The 20,639-nt window shown below is 38.7% G+C and overlaps 7 protein-coding genes across 22 annotated transcripts in view; all 7 read left to right on the top strand.

The window, feature by feature from the left end:
- Nucleotides 1–1,721, top strand: part of LOC148072368 (protocadherin beta-15-like) — a 138,280-nt gene extending 136,559 nt beyond the window's left edge. For all 15 annotated transcript variants that reach the window (XM_087799966.1, XM_087799962.1, XM_087799960.1 and 12 more), the window contains exon 2: nt 1,234–1,721. In XM_087799966.1, coding sequence (XP_087656092.1) covers nt 1,234–1,389 — 156 coding nt within the window. In that variant the 3' untranslated portion in view covers nt 1,390–1,721. The remainder of the gene's footprint in view (nt 1–1,233) is intronic.
- Nucleotides 1–20,639, top strand: part of LOC148072349 (protocadherin gamma-A5-like) — a 235,222-nt gene that overhangs the window by 154,658 nt on the left and 59,925 nt on the right. The gene's annotated exons all lie outside the window — the stretch shown is intronic.
- On the top strand, nt 2,010–4,767 carry LOC148072367 (protocadherin gamma-A8-like). Its single transcript, XM_087798667.1, has 3 exons — nt 2,010–2,488; nt 3,776–4,630; nt 4,757–4,767. The coding sequence occupies exons 1-3, from the start codon at nt 2,110–2,112 to the stop codon at nt 4,765–4,767; spliced, it is 1,245 nt and encodes a 414-aa protein (XP_087654793.1). The 5' UTR covers nt 2,010–2,109.
- Nucleotides 5,715–8,383, top strand: LOC148072366 (putative protocadherin beta-18). Its single transcript, XM_087798664.1, has 3 exons — nt 5,715–6,206; nt 7,500–8,269; nt 8,336–8,383. Exons 1-3 carry the CDS (start codon nt 5,828–5,830, stop codon nt 8,381–8,383), a joined length of 1,197 nt encoding a protein of 398 aa, XP_087654790.1. The 5' UTR covers nt 5,715–5,827.
- The window catches only part of LOC148072337 (protocadherin gamma-C5-like), a 171,318-nt gene continuing 159,963 nt past the window's right edge, over nt 9,285–20,639 (top strand). For both annotated transcript variants that reach the window (XM_087799925.1, XM_087799913.1), the window contains exon 1: nt 9,285–11,747. In XM_087799925.1, the coding sequence (XP_087656051.1) occupies nt 9,306–11,747 (2,442 nt within the window). In that variant the 5' untranslated portion in view covers nt 9,285–9,305. The remainder of the gene's footprint in view (nt 11,748–20,639) is intronic.
- Nucleotides 12,731–15,339, top strand: LOC148072365 (putative protocadherin beta-18). Its single transcript, XM_087799685.1, has 3 exons — nt 12,731–13,157; nt 14,451–15,220; nt 15,292–15,339. Exons 1-3 carry the CDS (start codon nt 12,779–12,781, stop codon nt 15,337–15,339), a joined length of 1,197 nt encoding a protein of 398 aa, XP_087655811.1. The 5' UTR covers nt 12,731–12,778.
- LOC148072364 (putative protocadherin beta-18) lies at nt 16,191–20,618 on the top strand. The gene is made up of 3 exons (XM_087799684.1): nt 16,191–16,628; nt 17,922–18,691; nt 20,604–20,618. The coding sequence occupies exons 1-3, from the start codon at nt 16,250–16,252 to the stop codon at nt 20,616–20,618; spliced, it is 1,164 nt and encodes a 387-aa protein (XP_087655810.1). The 5' UTR covers nt 16,191–16,249.

Raw genomic sequence — 20,639 nt, 5'->3', positions numbered from 1 at the left:
GGTTATTTTCAATATCACAGTGTTGTGGAATCCTTATTGTTATTAGACATAAAATATTGCCATCTCTTCATTATCAAATGTATACGTAGAGTTTTATTTAAAAATGTCAATCCTATCTATTGTTTGGCAGCTGATTTCAGTGATGACAACATTATTTATCATATAACAGTTGGTGTGTCTACCTGACCATGTATGTTAACAGGTTAATTGTAATCTGTCTCATCTGTTTTAATTGACATATCAACGTATATATATATATATATATATCTTAGCATTGTTTGTTTTTGTAAACATCATTCTGTCTTGTTTTTATTCCTCCACATTATTTTATATAGTTAATTATAGGCATTGTTACCTGACCAGCATTATAGTCACGATTTCCTCATATTCTCTTAGTTTGTCGACGACAACATTGTTTGATAATATCGATGACAAACTGATTACAAGTCAAGCAAACAGATAACTGCATGTTTCTGCTCAAAAAGAAGACTTAGAAACTACAGTGAAAATATTGAGCTCATGAAAGTGTAAATGGATGTCTTGTGGTCTTGTAGGAAGAGGGTTTGGTTGTTTAAAGTGATCAAAGCTCATTGTTGATCTTTTAAAATAACGTCTTGTCAGAGTTGTATCTCATATCCAACATTGTGGTTCTATTTATGCTGTCTGATTTGGAAATAGGATTGTGTATCTTGAAGGACTGAGTGTGTTTGTCGCCTGTTGTCGACGTTTATATTGTGAAGTATAGATGTCTGATGTTTCCATGTATCCGAGCTGTAACTTACTTGGTAGTTTGTCATGATTCTGACTATGATTTTGTTAAAAAATACCATGTTATCCTTAATAATTGTATAGATTGTTAATTATATGATTTATTTATTTAGTTATTTACAGGCAACATTAATTTACTCTCCCTCAGTGAAAGATGGTTATAATTGTGGTGGTTTATACTTCGGTCTTCAAAACTTTGAATCCCGACGATTAAAAGTTTTGATCAAAGTATCAATCAAAATGAAGTGCCTTCTCATGAGGTGCACCAGATTATTATTATTCTCATTAAGTCTCAGGGTCTTGCAATACTGTAGCCAATCCCAGCTTCAATTTGGCTTTAGGAGCAGACGCCATTAAAAGAAACACAAGTCAACACCTAACACACCTACACTCAACAAATGCACAATCACCAATGAATAAGTTATAGTTGCTAAATTAACCACAATGTATTTTTTTGGAAATCAGGGATCCCGGAGGAATCCCGCACAAGCACGGGGAGACCAACTCCACGCAGAGAGGACCCTGGTTCGTCCCGAGCTGAATTCTAATCAGGGACCCTATGAGGCTGTGGCTCTAACCAATATGCCACCACAATATGTTTTAGCCTACCCTGCCCAGTGAACACTCTTTTATTTTCTGCCTTTTTTTTCAAAGAAGAATTTCATTATTTCAAGCCTGCTTGATGTGTCATTTTGTCTATTGATGATTTCACTTCACTCCTATACTCGTACACAATGAAGAGCATAATCGTAGCAAACTGTTTTGATTTAATTTAGATGTATATGTGTTTTAAAAAAAAAAAGAAAATGTGATGGAATGGCGACTTACTGATGTGATTTTTAATATGTATCCAATGTTTTGTCCTGCAAATGTTGTATTGCTTCAAAGGAATAGTGGAAAATGTGTTGGAAATATGTGTCAACTGAATACACTTATTAAATATTCATACTTGACTGAGTGACATGTTTTTATTTTTACTAAGGAAAATGTATGATTGACTGAAAAATAATGGTTTAATATGCTTATTTAGGTACATTTGAGAGTGTATGAACAATGGTGTTTCCATTTAAAGACGTTGTTGTACACGTGTTATACCATTTGGACGCTTAGTGACGCTGTTGGCCTGTGGATGAAATGTACTGCCTGGTTCTGCGCAATTCCTCCCTGGCGCAGAGCACAGTGAAGCTTTATTGTGTTCGTAGATGACGGCGGACATTTGGTGTGGAGGCTCCTGAGGACCACACCTATGGAACTAACTGGGATTACTTTTAAATGATTGCAATTGAAAACATTGTAACACATTTATATATTTGAACGATATTTTTTGCATATTCGTGAACAATGGATCGTCGTGGATTCATCACTGTGGGCTTAAGATGGCGTTTTTTTCACGGACTGCGTCATCAACTAGGATCGCTCTTGTTTCTGCTGTGCGTTGTTAACATGGTAGGTGGTCAGATTCGATATTCTATACCAGAGGAGATGAAGAAAGGCTCCGTGATCGGTAACGTGGCGCAGGATTTGGGCATAGACGTGAAGAGGCTCAGGTCCGGGCGGGCCCGGATCGTGACGGGAGAAAACATCCAGTACACCGAGCTGAAGACAGACAAAGGACTTCTCGTCGTGAATGAGAGAATAGACCGAGAGCAGTTTTGTGGAGACGTGACGCCGTGCAGCTTCAGTTTTGAGATGATTCTGGAAAATCCCATGGAACTGCATCAAATAACAATCGAGGTACTGGATATAAACGATCATGCACCCGTGTTTCCAAATCAAGCACTACATTTTGAAATAACAGAAGCCGCGTTAGTGGGAGGAAAATTTCCTCTGGAGAGTGCGGAGGACCAGGATGTCGGACAAAACGCTTTAAAAGATTATATTTTATCCACAAATGACAACTTTGTATTAAAAGAACAATTAAATCCAGATGGAAGTAAATATGTAGAGATGGTTCTTCAGAAACCTTTAGATCGAGAGAAACAGCCTCATTTGAATTTAAAACTTATCGCAGTTGACGGAGGAACACCGCAGCGATCTGGATCAGTGAATATTGACGTCACCGTGTTGGATGCAAATGATAATGTGCCGATATTTAATCAATCTACCTACAAAACTTCAGTAATGGAAAATGTAATAAAAGGCACAGCAATAATTACAGTTAATGCCACAGACGCTGACAGTGGAATAAATGGACAGATTTTGTACAGTTTGTCAAAAATGAAAGGGTCAGCTGCAGATAAATTTGTCATCAACGGACACACAGGTGTAGTTTCTGTGTCTGGAGACATTGATTATGAGAAAGACAAAAAGTATGAGGTGAGGGTTGAAGCTAAAGATCAAGGAGGACTAATTGGGACAACTAAAATTATTATAGAGATCATTGACGTCAATGATAGTCCTCCTGTTATAAATATCATGTCGTTTTTGAACCCAATGTCAGAAGACACAAGTCCAGGTACAACAATTGCAATATTTAATATCAAAGACTCTGATTCAGGTGCCAACGGACAAATACAATGTTCAATAGATCGTAAACTTCCATTCAAAGTAGAATCATCTATGAAGGATTATTACAATTTAGTCTCTGATCAATTATTCGATAGAGAAACTGTTTCTGAATATAATATAACGTTAACGGTGACAGATTCAGGAAGTCCTCCTATGTTTACATCTAAAATTCTTAATTTGAAAATATCTGACGTAAACGACAATGCACCATTATTTGATAAAAATAAATATTCTGCTTTTATCACTGAAAATAATTCACCTGGTGTGTCTATATTTGCAGTCAGTGCTTGTGATTCAGACTTGAACCAAAATGCCAGAATTTCATATATTTTAGAAGAAACTGAGGTTGGTGGAGCTTCAGTTTCCACATTTGTCTCCTTAAACTCTGAAACTGGAGTGATCAGTGCAGTTCGTACCTTTGATTATGAACAAATCAAACAAGTTGAGCTCACAGTCAAAGCTCAGGACGGAGGCTCTCCTCCTCTTAGCAGCAACGTGACTGTCAAAATACTGATCCAGGACCAGAACGACAACCCTCCTCAGGTCCTGTATCCGGTCCAGACCAGCGGATCTCTGGTGGCTGAAATGGTGCCTCGCTCAGCAGATGTGGGCTATCTGGTGACTAAGGTGGTGGCTGTTGATGTGGACTCTGGACAGAACGCCTGGCTCTCCTATAAACTGCAGAGAGCCACAGACAGGCCGCTGTTTGAAGTGGGCTTACAGAACGGAGAGATCAGAACTATCCGACAAGTCAGCGATAAAGATGCTGTGAAACAAAGACTGAGCGTTACAGTGGAGGACAACGGACAGCCCTCTCGTTCAGCTACAGTCATTGTTAACGTGGTGGTGGCGGACAGCTTCCCAGAAGTCATGTCAGAGTTCACTGACTTTACACAGGACAAGGAGTACAACGACAACCTGACTTTTTACTTAGTGTTGGCTTTGGCTGTAGTTTCCTTCCTCTTCATCACGTGTTTAGTGGTCATTATATCAGTGAAGATCTACAGATGGAGACAGTCTCGTGTCATGTATCACTCCAACCTCCCTGTGATTCCATATTATCCACCACGTTACTCAGACACTTTGGGGACAGGGACTCTCCAACATGTGTACAACTACGAGGTGTGCAGGACCACTGACTCCAGAAAGAGTGATATGAAGTTCATGCCACCCATGAGTGACAGTCTAGTGAGTGTGGATGGAGCTGACGCTGATGATCCACGAGTGGAGAAACAAATGTCAGGAAACTTCTCTCAGATGTCAACTTTGGTGAGTAAAGAAATATTTATTTGCAGTACGGCTGAATGTCACCTGACTTCCTTGCTTATGTTGGCTCTAAATCAGGTTCTCCAAAGTGTTTCAAAAAGGGCCGCAGTTGGTGCATGTTTTTGTTCCAACCAATCAAGAGGACACATTTTCACCAATAAGGTTTCTTAGGAGTATAATCAGCTGACTGCTTATCTGGTCGTGCTTGTTTTAGCTGAGAGCTAATTGGTTGAACTGTTCATGCTTCGTTGGTTGGAAAAAAAAACTTCACCAACCTGGCCCTTTGAGGACGGGTTTTGCTATGTCTGCTCTAAATGATCTGACCAGTGTGTTCTTTCTCTGTCCATGGTGCTGAAATGTCCATATAAGTGGTGAACTCCATTGAATAAGAAGGGGAATGATATCTCACCGACATTTGAAATGGAACCCTTCCATTAGGAACTTTTCTTTTTCATTTAACTTCCTCTTCAGTGATTGAATGTTTTTCTCCATCTTTGACTGGTGATCGTGTATAAGTCAAATTATAACAATTCCCCCGAAAAAAAGTTATGATTTTCTTATTTATTTTTACAATAAAACGTAAAATTGGTTATACTTGTTCATATGATTAAATCATTTTCGTATATATAAAAACGTAATTTATCCTGACGTGACAAATTGCAGATTGCATCTCTTTCAAAATGTTATTTTTAAGCATATCCAGCACATGACGTGAGTTTGAACTTTGTAATATACTGTACATATTAAATATGATCCATGTTTTAATAGAATTAGTACTGAATCACCAACAATAAAATGGTTTGGTAATAAATATGTCTTTTCTTAGCGGAATATGTAGATATGTCACCATTGTTCACTTTATATTATTGTGAATTTTACTTTACATAATGAATTTAAAACTTAAGTACAAGTTTGTTTGTTTTTTTCTTGTAAACATATACAGTTCTTCCAACATCAATATATTCTATATTCTGACTTTTTTATGTAAGTAAAAATCCTGATATTATAATGTAATTATTTCATTTTGAATTACGCTACTCTCGTGTTTGAACACAGAGGGACGCTGTTGGACTGTGTATGAAACTGATTGTATGTTCTGTTCAGTCCCTCCTTGACTGACTGCAGTGAAGCGTCTTTGTGTTCGTCGTAAGGGAGGATGTTGGATGCGAAATTATCTCTCCGACTATTTTGTACTTAAACCCAATAGCTATCATCTACATCGATATAAAACGAAATTGAAGGAATACGTGGACATTAAGGATTTATTTTGACGGATCTTTGGACGATGGATCGTCGTGGATTCATCACTGTGGGCTTAAGATGGCGTTTTTTTCACGGACTGCGTCATCAACTAGGATCGCTCTTGTTTCTGCTGTGTGTTGTTAACATGGTAGGTGGTCAGATTCGATATTCTATACCAGAGGAGATGAAGAAAGGCTCCGTGATCGGTAATGTGGCGCAGGATTTGGGCATAGACGTGAAGAGGCTCAGGTCCGGGCGGGCCCGGATCGTGACGGGAGAAAACATCCAGTACACCGAGCTAAAGACAGACAAAGGACTTCTCGTCGTGAATGAGAGAATAGACCGAGAGCAGCTTTGCGGAGACGTGACGCCGTGCAGCTTCAGTTTTGAGGTGATTCTGGAAAATCCGATTGAATTGCATCAAATAACGATCGAAGTTCTGGATATAAATGATCACAGTCCTTTTTATGAAAATGAAGATATGGCCCTCACTTTTGAAATAAGTGAAGGAGCTGCGATCGGAACAGAATTTCCACTTAAACATGCATATGATTTGGATGTTGGAATAAACTCATTAAAAGAATATGTTTTATCACCAAATCAAAATTTCGTTTTAAAACAACAAACACATCCAGATGGAAGTAAAAACATCAAGATGATTCTTCAGAAACCTTTAGATCGAGAGAAACAGTCTAATTTGGATTTAAAACTCATCGCAGTTGACGGAGGAACACCGCAGCGATCTGGTTCAGTCAATATTGACGTCACCGTTTTAGATGCAAATGATAATGTTCCGATATTTAACCAGACAGTTTATAGGGCGTCAGTGATGGAAAACATTTTAAAAGGCACTCGCGTTATTACCGTTAATGCAACTGACAAAGACAGCGGTTTATTTGGATTAATATCATATAGTTTATCTAAAACGAAAGTTGGAACAGGGGATGTGTTTGATATTGATGAGAAAACGGGGATAATTTCTGTATCCGGTTTAATAGATTATGAAAAAGAAAAAAAGTACGAGCTCCGAGTGGAGGCAAAGGATCAGGGAGGCCTTATCGGATCTAGTAAAGTTATATTAGACATTATCGACGTTAACGACAATTCCCCGGTTATTAATGTCATGTCTTTTCAAAATCCTGTATCAGAAGATTCCCTTCCTGGAACAACAATTGCAGTTTTTAACATTAAAGATTCAGATTCTGCTGATAACGGACAAGTAAAGTGTTCTGTGGATCGTAACCTCCCTTTCAAAATCGAGTCATCAATGAAAGATTATTACAATTTAATTTCTGATCAATATTTTGACAGAGAATCAGCCCCGGAATACAACATTAGTGTAACAGCGACTGATTCAGGAAACCCTCCTTTATCAACCTCAAGAATTCTTAATCTTAAAATATCTGACATAAATGACAACGCACCATTATTTTATAAAAATAAATATTCTGCTTTTATCACCGAAAATAATTCACCTGGTATCTCTATATGTGCAGTCAGTGCTCGTGATTCAGACTTGAACCAAAACGCCAGAATCTCGTATATTTTAGAAGACACTGAGGTCGGTGGAGCTTCAGTTTCAACTTTTGTCTCCTTAAACTCTGAAACTGGAGTGATCAGTGCAGTTCGTACCTTTGATTATGAACAAATCAAAGAAGTTGAGCTCACAGTCAAAGCTCAGGACGGAGGCTCTCCTCCTCTCAGCAGCAACGTGACTGTCAAAATACTGATCCAGGACCAAAACGACAACCCTCCACAAGTCCTGTATCCGGTCCAGACCGGCAGCTCTCTGGTGGCTGAAATGGTGCCTCGTTCTGCAGATGTGGGCTATCTGGTGACTAAAGTGGTGGCTGTTGATGTGGACTCTGGACAGAACGCCTGGCTCTCCTATAAACTGCAGAGAGCCACAGACAGGCCGCTGTTTGAAGTGGGCTCACAGAACGGAGAGATCAGAACTATCCGACAAGTCAGCGATAAAGATGCTGTGAAACAAAGACTGAGCGTTACAGTGGAGGACAACGGACAGCCCTCTCGTTCAGCTACAGTCATTGTTAACGTTGTGGTGGCGGACAGCTTCCCAGAAGTCATGTCAGAGTTCACTGACTTCACACAGGACAAGGAGTACAACGACAACCTGACTTTTTACTTAGTGCTGGCTTTGGCTGTAGTTTCCTTCCTCTTCATCACGTGTTTAGTGGTCATTATATCAGTGAAGATCTACAGATGGAGACAGTCTCGGGTCATGTATCACTCCAACCTCCCTGTGATTCCATATTATCCACCACGTTACTCAGACACTTTGGGGACAGGGACTCTCCAACATGTGTACAACTACGAGGTGTGCAGGACCACTGACTCCAGAAAGAGTGATATGAAGTTCATGCCACCCATGAGTGACAGTCTAGTGAGTGTGGATGGAGCTGACGCTGATGATCCACGAGTGGAGAAACAAATGTCAGGAAACTTCTCTCAAATGTCAACTTTGGTGAGTAAAGAAATATTTATTTGCAGTACGGCTGGATGTCACCTGACTCTCTTTCTAAATGACCAGTGTCTCGATTCTCTGTCCATGGTGCTGAGATTTTCATTGAAGTGCTGAACTTCAGTGAATAAGTAAGCAGGAAGATATTTAACATATTTTGGTACTTCGATAGGTATGTAACTCATCAGTGTTTTGTCTGTTATTTCAGTACTGCTACTTGAATATGTATACTTGGTGATATGGAATGTTAGGCGAATTATCACTGATGTAAACAAATTCAATTCTTCATTTATTTTTATTTTATTTACAATTTAACACTTTTAACATGGCCATAATAGTGCACATCAACAAATAATAATGTCCTATATTAACTAAGTTATTATTAACCGGAGAAATTACGGATTGTATCAAGTTATCCTTTAAAATATTATTTTTAAACATATATTTCAAATAACCTCAGTTGAAAATTGGTATAACAAAGTTGTCATTGGATGTTTGTTTTTTTTTCTTTTTAGAAATAATTCAATTTTATTAACAATTTAAGCAATTTTTTTCGATAGTAAATACTTTTTTCTACGGGAGATATATGGCGGTTTTTCTGAAACACTTTTTGACCTTGTGTTATTTAGAATTTTACCCTACGTAATTCATTTTAAATTATTCTTGTTCTTCATTTGTTTTTCTTGTTGGTGTGTGTAATTTTTCGACCATGATTTAATTATATTTCCCAACTCTTTTGATGGTAGTACAAACCCTGATATTAATTTTATATATATTTTTTAAAACCGTTGCTCTAACATTTGAACACAGAGGGACGCTGTTGGACTGTGTATGAAACTTATTGTATGTTCTGTTCAGTCCCTCCTTGACTGACTGCAGTGAAGCGTCTTTGTGTTCGTCGTAAGGGAGGATGTTGGATGCGAAATTATCTCTCCGACTATTTTGTACTTAAAGCCATTAGCTATCATCTACATCGGAATACAACGAAATTGAAGGAATAAGTGGACATTACGGATTTATTTTGACGGATCTTTGAATAATGGATCGTCGTGGATTCATCACTGTGGGCTTAAGATGGCGTTTTTTTTACGGACTGCGTCATCAACTAGGATCGCTCTTGTTTCTGCTGTGTGTTGTTAACATGGTAGGTGGTCAGATTCGATATTCCATACCAGAGGAGATGAAGAAAGGCTCCGTGATCGGTAATGTGGCGCAGGATTTGGGCATAGACGTGAAGAGGCTCAGGTCCGGGCGGGCCCGGATCGTGACGGGAGAAAACATCCAGTACACCGAGCTGAAGACAGACAAAGGACTTCTCGTCGTGAATGAGAGAATAGACCGAGAGCATCTTTGCGGAGACGTGACGCCGTGCAGCTTCAGTTTTGAGATGATTCTAGAAAATCCGATGGAACTACATCAAATAATGATCGAGGTTCTGGATATAAATGATCACAGTCCTTTTTTTGAAAATGAAGATATGGCCCTCACTTTTGAAATAAGTGAAGCAGCTGCGATCGGAACAGAATTTCCACTTAAACAAGCATATGATTTGGATGTTGGAATAAACTCATTAAAAGAATATGTTTTATCACCAAATCAAAATTTCGTTTTAAAACAACAAACGAATCCAGATGGTAGCAAAAATATCGAGATGGTTCTTCAGAAACCTTTAGATCGAGAGAAACAACCACATTTGAATTTAAAACTCATCGCTGTTGACGGAGGAACACCTCAGCGATCTGGTTCAGTCAATATTGACGTCACCGTTTTAGATGCTAATGATAATGTTCCGATATTTAACCAGACAGTTTATAAAGCGACAGTGATGGAAAACATTTTAAAAGGAACTCGCGTTATAACCGTCAATGCCACTGACGCTGACAGTGGTTTATTTGGATTAATATCATATAGTTTATCTAAAACGAAAGTCGGAACAGTAGATGTGTTTGACATAGATGAGAAAACGGGGATCATTTCTGTATCCGGTTTAATAGATTATGAAAAAGAAAAAAAGTACGAGCTCCGAGTGGAGGCAAAGGATCAGGGAGGCCTTATTGGCAAAAGTAAAGTCATTATAGACATTATCGACGTGAATGACAATTCCCCGGTTATTAATGTCATGTCTTTTCAAAATCCTGTATCAGAAGATTCACTTACTGGTACAACTATTGCAATTTTTAACATAAAAGATTCGGATTCTGCTGATAACGGACAAGTAAAGTGTTCTGTGGATCGTAACCTCCCTTTCAAAATCGAGTCATCAATGAAAGATTATTACAATTTAATTTCTGATCAATATTTTGACAGAGAATCAGCCCCGGAATACAACATTAGTGTAACAGCGACTGATTCAGGGAACCCTCCTTTATCAACCTCAAGAATTCTTAATCTTAAAATATCTGACATAAACGACAACGCTCCATTATTTGTTAAAAATAAATATTCGGCTTTTATCACCGAAAATAATTCACCTGGTGTCTCTATATTTGCAGTGAGTGCTTGTGATTCAGACTTGAACCAAAACGCCAGAATCTCGTATATTTTAGAAGACACTGAGGTCAGTGGAGCTCCAGTTTCAACTTTTGTCTCCTTAAACTCTGAAACTGGAGTGATCAGTGCAGTTCGTACCTTTGATTATGAACAAATCAAAGAAGTTGAGCTCATAGTCAAAGCTCAGGACGGAGGCTCCCCTCCTCTCAGCAGCAACGTGACTGTCAAAATACTGATCCAGGACCAGAACGACAACCCTCCTCAGATCCTGTATCCGGTCCAGACCAGCGGCTCTCTGGTGGCTGAAATGGTACCTCGCTCAGCAGATGTGGGCTATCTGGTGACTAAAGTGGTGGCTGTTGATGTGGACTCTGGACAGAACGCCTGGCTCTCCTATAAACTGCAGAGAGCCACAGACAGGCCGCTGTTTGAAGTGGGCTTACAGAACGGAGAGATCAGAACTATCCGACAAGTCAGCGATAAAGATGCTGTGAAACAAAGACTGAGCGTTACAGTGGAGGACAACGGACAGCCCTCTCGTTCAGCTACAGTCATTGTTAACGTGGTGGTGGCGGACAGCTTCCCAGAAGTCATGTCAGAGTTCACTGACTTTACACAGGACAAGGAGTACAACGACAACCTGACTTTTTACTTAGTGTTGGCTTTGGCTGTAGTTTCCTTCCTCTTCATCACGTGTTTAGTGGTCATTATATCAGTGAAGATCTACAGATGGAGACAGTCTCGTGTCATGTTTCACTCCAACCTCCCTGTGATTCCATATTATCCACCACGTTACTCAGACACTTTGGGGACAGGGACTCTCCAACATGTGTACAACTACGAGGTGTGCAGGACCACTGACTCCAGAAAGAGTGATATGAAGTTCATGCCACCCATGAGTGACAGTCTAGTGAGTGTGGATGGAGCTGACGCTGATGATCCACGAGTGGAGAAACAAATGTCAGGAAACTTCTCTCAAATGTCAACTTTGGTGAGTAAAGAAATATTTATTTGCTGTACAGCTGGATAACACCTGACACTCTTGTTAAATGTTCTGACCAGAGTCTCGATTCTCTGTCCATGGTTCTGAGATTTTCATTGAAGTGCTGAACTTCAGTGAATAAGTAAGCGGGAAGATATTTAACATATTTTGGAACTTCGATAGGAATGTAACTCATCAGTGTTTTGTCTCTTATTTCAGTATTGCTACTTGAATATGTGTACTTGGTCATACGGAATGTTAGGCGAATTATAACTGATGTAAACAAATTAAATTCTTCATTTATTTTTATTTTATTTAAAATTTAACACTTTTAACGTGGTCATAATAGTGCATATCAATAAATAATAATGTCCTATATTAAGCTAGTTATTCCTAACGGGAGAAATTACGGATTGCATTAAGTTATCCTTTAAAATATTATTTTTAAACATATAAATCAAATAACCTCAGTTGAAAATTGGTATAACAAAATTGTCATTAGATGTTGTTGTTTTTTCTTTTTACAAATAATTCAATTTTATCAACAATTTAAGCTTTTTTTTCGATAGTAAATACTTTTTTCTACGGGAGATATATGGCAGTTTTTCTGACACACTTTTTGACCTTGTATTATTTTGAAATTTACCCTACGTAATTAATTTTAAATTATTCTTGTTCTTCATTTGTTTTTCTTGTTGGTGTGTGTAATCTTTCGACCATGATTTAATTATATTTCCCAACTCTTTTGATGGTAGTAAAAACCCTGATATTAATTTTATCTTTTTTAAAAAAACGTTCCACTCGTCTTTGAACACAGAGGGACGCTGTTGGACTGTGTATGAAACTGATTGTATGTTCTGTTCAGTCCCTCCTTGACTGACTGCGGTGAAGCGTCTTTGTGTTCGTCGTAAGGGAGGATGTTGGATGCAAAATTATCCTTCTGACTATTTTGTAGTTAAACCCAGTTACTATCATATACATCGGAATACAACGACGGAATAAGTGGACATTAAGGATTTATTTTGACGGATCTTTGAACAATGGATCGTCGTGGATTCATCACTGTGGGCTTAAAATGGCGTTTTTTTCACGGACTGCGTCATCAACTAGGATCGCTCTTGTTTCTGCTGTGTGTTGTTAACATGGTAGGTGGTCAGATTCGATATTCTATACCAGAGGAGATGAAGAAAGGCTCCGTGATCGGTAACGTGGCGCAGGATTTGGGCATAGACGTGAAGAGGCTCAGGTCCGGGCGGGCCCGGATCGTGACGGGAGAAAACATCCAGTACACCGAGCTGAAGACAGACAAAGGACTTCTCGTCGTGAATGAGAGAATAGACCGAGAGCAGCTTTGTGGAGACGTGACGCCGTGCAGCTTCAGTTTTGAGATGATTCTGGAAAATCCGATAGAATTACATCAAATAACAATCGAGGTACTGGATATAAATGATCATGCTCCTTTTTTTGAAAACGTAGAAAAAGCCCTCACTTTTGAAATAAGTGAAGGAGCTGCGATTGGAACAGAATTCCCACTGCAAAGTGCGGATGATTTAGATGTTGGACAAAACGCGTTGAAAGAATACGTTTTAACATTTAATGATAATTTTGTGTTGAAACAACACACTAGTCCCGATGGTAGCAAAAATATCGAAATGGTTCTTCAGAAACCTTTAGATCGAGAGAAACAACCACATTTGAATTTAAAACTCATCGCAGTTGACGGAGGAACACCGCAGCGATCTGGTTCAGTCAATATTGACGTCACAATTTTAGATGCTAATGATAATGTTCCGATATTTAACCAGACAGTTTATAGGGCGTCAGTGATGGAAAATGTTTTAAAAGGCACTCGCCTTGTTACCGTTAATGCAACTGACGCTGACAGTGGTTCATTTGGACTAATATCATATAGTTTATCTAAAATGAAAGGAAAGGCAGTGGATGTTTTTGACATTGATGAAAGAACTGGCTTAATTTCTGTATCCGGTTTAATAGATTATGAAAAAGAAAAAAAGTACGAGCTTCGGGTGGAGGCAAAGGATCAGGGAGGTCTAATTGGAAAAAGTAAAGTTATAATAGATATAATCGACGTTAATGACAATTCACCGATTATTAATGTCATGTCTTTTCAAAATCCTGTATCAGAAGATTCACTTCCTGGTACAACAATTGCAGTTTTCAACATAAAAGATTCCGATTCTGCTGATAACGGACAAGTAAAGTGTTCTGTGGATCGTAACCTCCCTTTCAAAATCGAGTCATCAATGAAAGATTATTACAATTTAATTTCTGATCAATATTTCGACAGAGAATCAGCCCCGGAATATAATATTAGTGTAACAGCGATAGATTCAGGAAACCCTCCTTTATCAACCTCAAGAATTCTTAATCTTAAAATATCTGACGTAAACGACAACGCTCCATTATTTGATAAAAATAAATATTCTGCTTTTATCATCGAAAATAATTCACCTGGTGTCTCCATATTTGCAGTGAGTGCTTGTGATTCAGACTTGAACCAGAATGCCAGAATCTCATATATTTTAGAAGACACTCAGGTCAGTGGAGCTTCAGTTTCAACTTTTGTCTCCTTAAACTCTGAAACTGGAGTGATCAGTGCAGTTCGTACCTTTGATTATGAACAAATCAAACATGTTGAGCTCATAGTCAAAGCTCAGGACGGAGGCTCCCCTCCTCTCAGCAGCAACGTGACTCTGAAAATACTCATCCAGGACCAGAACGACAACCCTCCTCAGATCCTGTATCCGGTCCAGACCAGCAGCTCTCTGGTGGCTGAAATGGTGCCTCGCTCGGCAGATGTGGGCTATCTGGTGACTAAAGTGGTGGCTGTGGATGTGGACTCTGGACAGAACGCCTGGCTCTCCTATAAACTGCAGAGAGCCACAGACAGGCCGCTGTTTGAAGTGGGCTTACAGAACGGAGAGATCAGAACTATCCGACAAGTCAGCGATAAAGATGCTGTGAAACAAAGACTGAGCGTTACAGTGGAGGACAACGGACAGCCCTCTCGTTCAGCTACAGTCATTGTTAACGTGGTGGTGGCGGACAGCTTCCCAGAAGTCATGTCAGAGTTCACTGACTTCACACAGGACAAGGAGTACAATGACAACCTGACTTTTTACTTAGTGTTGGCTTTGGCTGTAGTTTCCTTCCTCTTCATCACGTGTTTAGTGGTCATTATATCAGTGAAGATCTACAGATGGAGACAGTCTCGTGTCATGTATCACTCCAACCTCCCTGTGATTCCATATTATCCACCACGTTACTCAGACACTTTGGGGACAGGGACTCTCCAACATGTGTACAACTACGAGGTGTGCAGGACCACTGACTCCAGAAAGAGTGATATGAAATTCATGCCACCCATGAGTGACAGTCTAGTGAGTGTGGATGGAGCTGATGCTGATGATCCACGAGTGGAGAAACAAATGTCAGGAAACTTCTCTCAGATGTCAACTTTGGTGAGTAAAGAAATATTTATTTGCTGTACAGCTGGATGTCACCTGACACTCTTGTTAAATGTTCTGACCAGTGTCTCGATTCTCTGTCCATGGTGCTGAGATTTTCACTTAAGTGCTGAACTTCAGTGAATAAGTTAGAGGGAAGATATTTAACATATTTTGGAACTTCGATTGGAATGCTACTCATTAGTGTTTTGTCTGTTATTTCAGTGATGCTACTTAAGTATTTTTACGTCGTCATGCTGAATGTTAGGCGAGTTATAACTGATGTAAACAAATTGATTTTTTTTTTTTTTTACAATTTAACACTTTTTACGTGGTCATTATAGTTCACATCAATAAATAATAGTTTCTTATCTATAATAACTTAATTATTCCTAACGTGAGAAATGGTGGATTGCATTCAGGTATCCTTATAAATAATATTTTTAAACATTTAATTCAAATAACCTCAGTTGAAATTTACAAAGTTGTTATAAGATGATCTATAGGTTTTTTGTTTTTTTTAGGAATAATTAAACTGAATCAATAATTGAATAAATAGTTTTTCGGTAATAAATACTTTTTGCTAAGGGATATGTGTGGATGTTTATCTGAAACACTTTTTGACCTTGTATTATTTTGAAACTTACCCTTCGCAATTAATTTTAAATTATTTTGGTTCTTCATTTGTTTTTCTTGTTGTTGTGTGTAATTTTTCGACCATGATTTAATTAATTTTCCGACTCTTTTGATGTAGTACAAACCCTGGTATTCATTTTATCATTTAAAAAAACGTTCCTCTCGTCTTTGAACACAGAGGGACGCTGTTGGACTGTGTATGAAACTGATTGTATGTTCTGTTCAGTCCCTCCTTGACTGACTGCAGTGAAGCGTCTTTGTGTTCGTCGTAAGGGAGGATGTTGGATGCGAAATTATCTCTCCGACTATTTTGTACTTAAAGCCATTAGCTATTATCTACATCGAAATACAACGAAATTGAAGGAATAAGTGGACATAAAGGATTTATTTTTGACGGATCTTTGAACAATGGATCGTCGTGGATTCATCACTGTGGGCTTAAGATGGCGTTTTTTTCACGGACTGCGTCATCAACTAGGATCGCTCTTGTTTCTGCTGTGTGTTGTTAACATGGTAGGTGGTCAGATTCGATATTCTATACCAGAGGAGATGAAGAAAGGCTCCGTGATCGGTAATGTGGCGCAAGATTTGGGCATAGACGTGAAGAGGCTCAGGTCCGGGCGGGCCCGGATCGTGACGGGAGAAAACATCCAGTACACCGAGCTGAAGACAGACAAAGGACTTCTCGTCGTGAATGAGAGAATAGACCGAGAGCAGCTTTGTGGAGACGTAACGCCGTGCAGCTTCAGTTTTGAGATGATTCTAGAAAATCCGATAGAATTGCATCAAATAACGATCGAGGTTCTGGATATCAATGATCATGCGCCCGTATTTCCAAATAAAGATAAATCTCTTCATTTTGAAATTAGTGAAGCAGCTGTTGTTGGAGGAACATTTCCCCTCCAAAGTGCGGAGGATCAGGATGTTGGACAAAACACTTTACAAGATTATATTTTATCAAAAAATGATAATTTTGAAATAAAACAACAACTGAATCCAGATGGGAGTAAATATGTGGAAATGGTTCTTAAAAAACCTTTAGATCGAGAGAAACAGCCACATTTGAATTTAAAACTCATCGGAGTTGACGGAGGAACACCGCAGCGATCTGGTTCAGTCAATATCGACGTCACCGTTTTAGATGCTAATGATAATGTTCCGATATTTAACCAGACAATTTATAAAGCTTCAGTGATGGAAAATATTTCAAAGGGTTCTACAGTTATTACAGTGAATGCTACAGACGCAGACAGTGGTATTTACGGACTCATAACTTACAGTTTGTCTAAGATGAAAGCCAATGCGGTCGATGTATTTGGAATAAATGAAATGACAGGAACAATTTCCGTATTAGGTCAAATTGACTATGAAAAGGACAAAAAGTACGAACTGAGGGTTGAGGCTAAGGATCAGGGTGGGTTTGTTGGTAAAAGTAACGTCATAATAGATGTAATCGATTTGAACGACAATCCGCCAGTTATTAATATGATGTCCCTCTTGAACCCGGTACCTGAAGATGCACTTCCGGGTACGACAATTGCAGTGTTTAACATTAAAGATTCAGATTCAGAAAGAAATGGAGAATTGAAATGTTCAATTGTTGGAGAACTTCCATTTAAAATAGAATCGTCGATGAAACATTATTATAATTTAATTTCTGATCAGAATTTTGACAGAGAATTAGCATCAGATTATAACCTTACTTTGATGGCAACTGATTCAGGAAACCCTCCTCTGATCACGTCTAAAATTATTCACCTTAAAATATCTGACGTAAACGACAACGCTCCATTATTTGATAGGAAGACTTATTCTGCTTTTATCACAGAAAACAATTCACCTGGTGTCTCTATATTTGCAGTCCGTGCTCGTGATTCAGACTTGAACCAAAATGCCAGAATCTCGTATATTTTAGAAGACACTGAGGTCAGTGGAGCTTCAGTTTCAACGTTTGTCTCCTTAAACTCTGAAACTGGAGTGATCAGTGCAGTTCGTACCTTTGATTATGAACAAATTAAAGAAGTTGAGCTCACAGTCAAAGCTCAGGACGGAGGCTCTCCTCCTCTCAGCAGCAACGTGACTGTGAAAATACTCATCCAGGACCAGAACGACAACCCTCCTCAGATCCTGTATCCGGTCCAGACCGGCGGCTCTCTGGTGGCTGAAATGGTGCCTCGCTCAGCAGATGTGGGCTATCTGGTGACTAAAGTGGTGGCTGTTGATGTGGACTCTGGACAGAACGCCTGGCTCTCCTATAAACTGCAGAGAGCCACAGACAGGCCGCTGTTTGAAGTGGGCTTACAGAACGGAGAGATCAGAACTATCCGACAAGTCAGCGATAAAGATGCTGTGAAACAAAGACTGAGCGTTACAGTGGAGGACAACGGACAGCCCTCTCGTTCAGCTACAGTCATTGTTAACGTGGTGGTGGCGGACAGCTTCCCAGAAGTCATGTCAGAGTTCACTGACTTCACACAGGACAAGGAGTACAACGACAACCTGACTTTTTACTTAGTGTTGGCTTTGGCTGTAGTTTCCTTCCTCTTCATCACGTGTTTAGTGGTCATTATATCAGTGAAGATCTACAGATGGAGACAGTCTCGTGTCATGTATCACTCCAACCTCCCTGTGATTCCATATTATCCACCACGTTACTCAGACACTTTGGGGACAGGGACTCTCCAACATGTGTACAACTACGAGGTGTGCAGGACCACTGACTCCAGAAAGAGTGATATGAAGTTCATGCCACCCATGAGTGACAGTCTAGTGAGTGTGGATGGAGCTGACGCTGATGATCCACGAGTGGAGAAACAAATGTCAGGAAACTTCTCTCAGATGTCAACTTTGGTGAGTAAAGAAATCATATGTATTTACAAAAAGGCTCTATGTTTCTTAACTCTCACTTGTGTTGGTTCAAAAATATCTGACCAGTGTTTTGGTTCTCTGTTCATGGTGCTAAAATGACCAATGGGGTTTTGGACTGCATTAAACAAATAGGGACAAAGATCAGCTTTGTTGAAACTAAATTAATATCGTAATTTAGTTGTTATTACTTCTTATTTTTACCACAGAATTTTGATTTGATTTATTCGTTTGAATTGCAATTAAACATTATGTCCCGGTTGTTTCAAGACCACTTATCATTACAAGAGTAAAAATACTTAATTCTTCTTCTCCAAAATAAAGCTTTCTTTAAAAAAGATCATAATCTTCGTTTTAACAACAACATTTGTATTTACTAAGCAATGTATTATTGGTAAATACGTTAATTATCAAACAAATGCTTATGTTTTTCATGTAAATATATTGTTTTAAAAATTTACCAATTTTAGTGAATTTTTATTGTGACTTCAGGTCAATTTTAATGTTTTTTTTTATTCTTGTCCTTAACAATAATCTTCACGTTTTCGTTCCTTTTGTACTTATCGTCTTCTAAATGCTTCGGTAACTGTTGTTATGCCCAGTATAACCAAGAGTGCAAGCATTTCGATTTTTTTCCGGTTGTAAAAAAAAAAAACTTACCTGAAGGATCTCCCGTCATGCATCTGTGGATGTACAGTTTCCGGTAACAGGTGAGCTACGTTGCTAACGCAGGCCGTCTTCATTTTTTTTGTTGTTCAATTATTAAGATGTTTCTTCACTTCAGAGAAGATCGCCTTTAAAACTATCCGAGCATGTATATTAAACTATCTGCTTGTCTTGGGAAGAGTGATACTTCGTGAATGAAGTTTAAGATGCGTTATCTGGTCGCGGACAGACTTTAAGTATATAACAAGTTTTAGTTGCGAACATTATGTAGTAGATTTACCCTATTGCCTTAGCGAGTGAATTTTGTTCTTCTTACTGATAAAGCGCCCTTCGTACATCCTATAGCTCTTTTTTTCTTTTAACTATCTACTTTTTGGATCCCTTTTTTTAAGTAGTTAAATATTATTTCATTTTGTTTACATTGTAGGAAGTTTTAACGTAAATCGTTTACTTATTTTTCATTTTAATTTACATTCCTGAAATAATAAGAGCCTTGTAAAATCACGGTTTGTCTCAATAATAATGAAGACTGTACGGACTGTCTGCCGTGTTCATTCGTGTATTGTACCTGTGAGTACAACTTTAAATCGGACACACTGTTGTAAAAGGATTCTAAATGGTAAATGTAATATAATGTATTTGTTAGTGACTTAGTGGCGTTATCTGGCAGGTTGGTCGACGAGTCTTTTACACTTGACTAGGTTACAATACAACCGGTATGTCCAGTACATTTACAGAACTGTTCGGTCAGCAGCACAGAGGTGGCAACGGCGGTGGTTCATGTCAACGTTCTCGTCCGCATTCTTTGACTTATTTTCTCCTTTGCTTGTCGGTGAGAGGATGTTTGATGGAAAAACACTCCGTTTAGTTGTCACTTAAAATCATCTGCTAATACTAGCCACGAAATAAAGCAGTCTGCAAAAGAATGACGACAGAACATGATACACTTGACATGACGCTATTGACACACGTTGTATACATCATCTAATTTAATTAAAATTAGATCTTTGTCTAAAGTTTTAAATTTGAGTCCAGATGTTTATTGTTAATATTTTTGAAACATTTATTTAATTTATTGGACTATTATTCAGATTTGTTGTGCTTTCATAATAGGAGTAGAAATCAAGACGTCTGTATATCATTCTGTTTTTTCCTCAAACGTTGCTCTTGTATTTGAACACAGAGGGACGCTGTTGGACTGTGTATGAAACTGATTGTATGTTCTGTTCAGTCCCTCCTTGACTGACTGCAGTGAAGCGTCTTTGTG

Source organism: Callionymus lyra, chromosome 9, assembly GCF_982586985.1.
Source record: "Callionymus lyra chromosome 9, fCalLyr1.hap1.1, whole genome shotgun sequence".
In the NCBI taxonomy this organism is placed as follows: domain Eukaryota; kingdom Metazoa; phylum Chordata; class Actinopteri; order Syngnathiformes; family Callionymidae; genus Callionymus; species Callionymus lyra.
The sequence above is the reverse complement of the archived record's forward strand: the minus strand, read 5'-3'. Positions and strand labels throughout refer to the sequence as shown.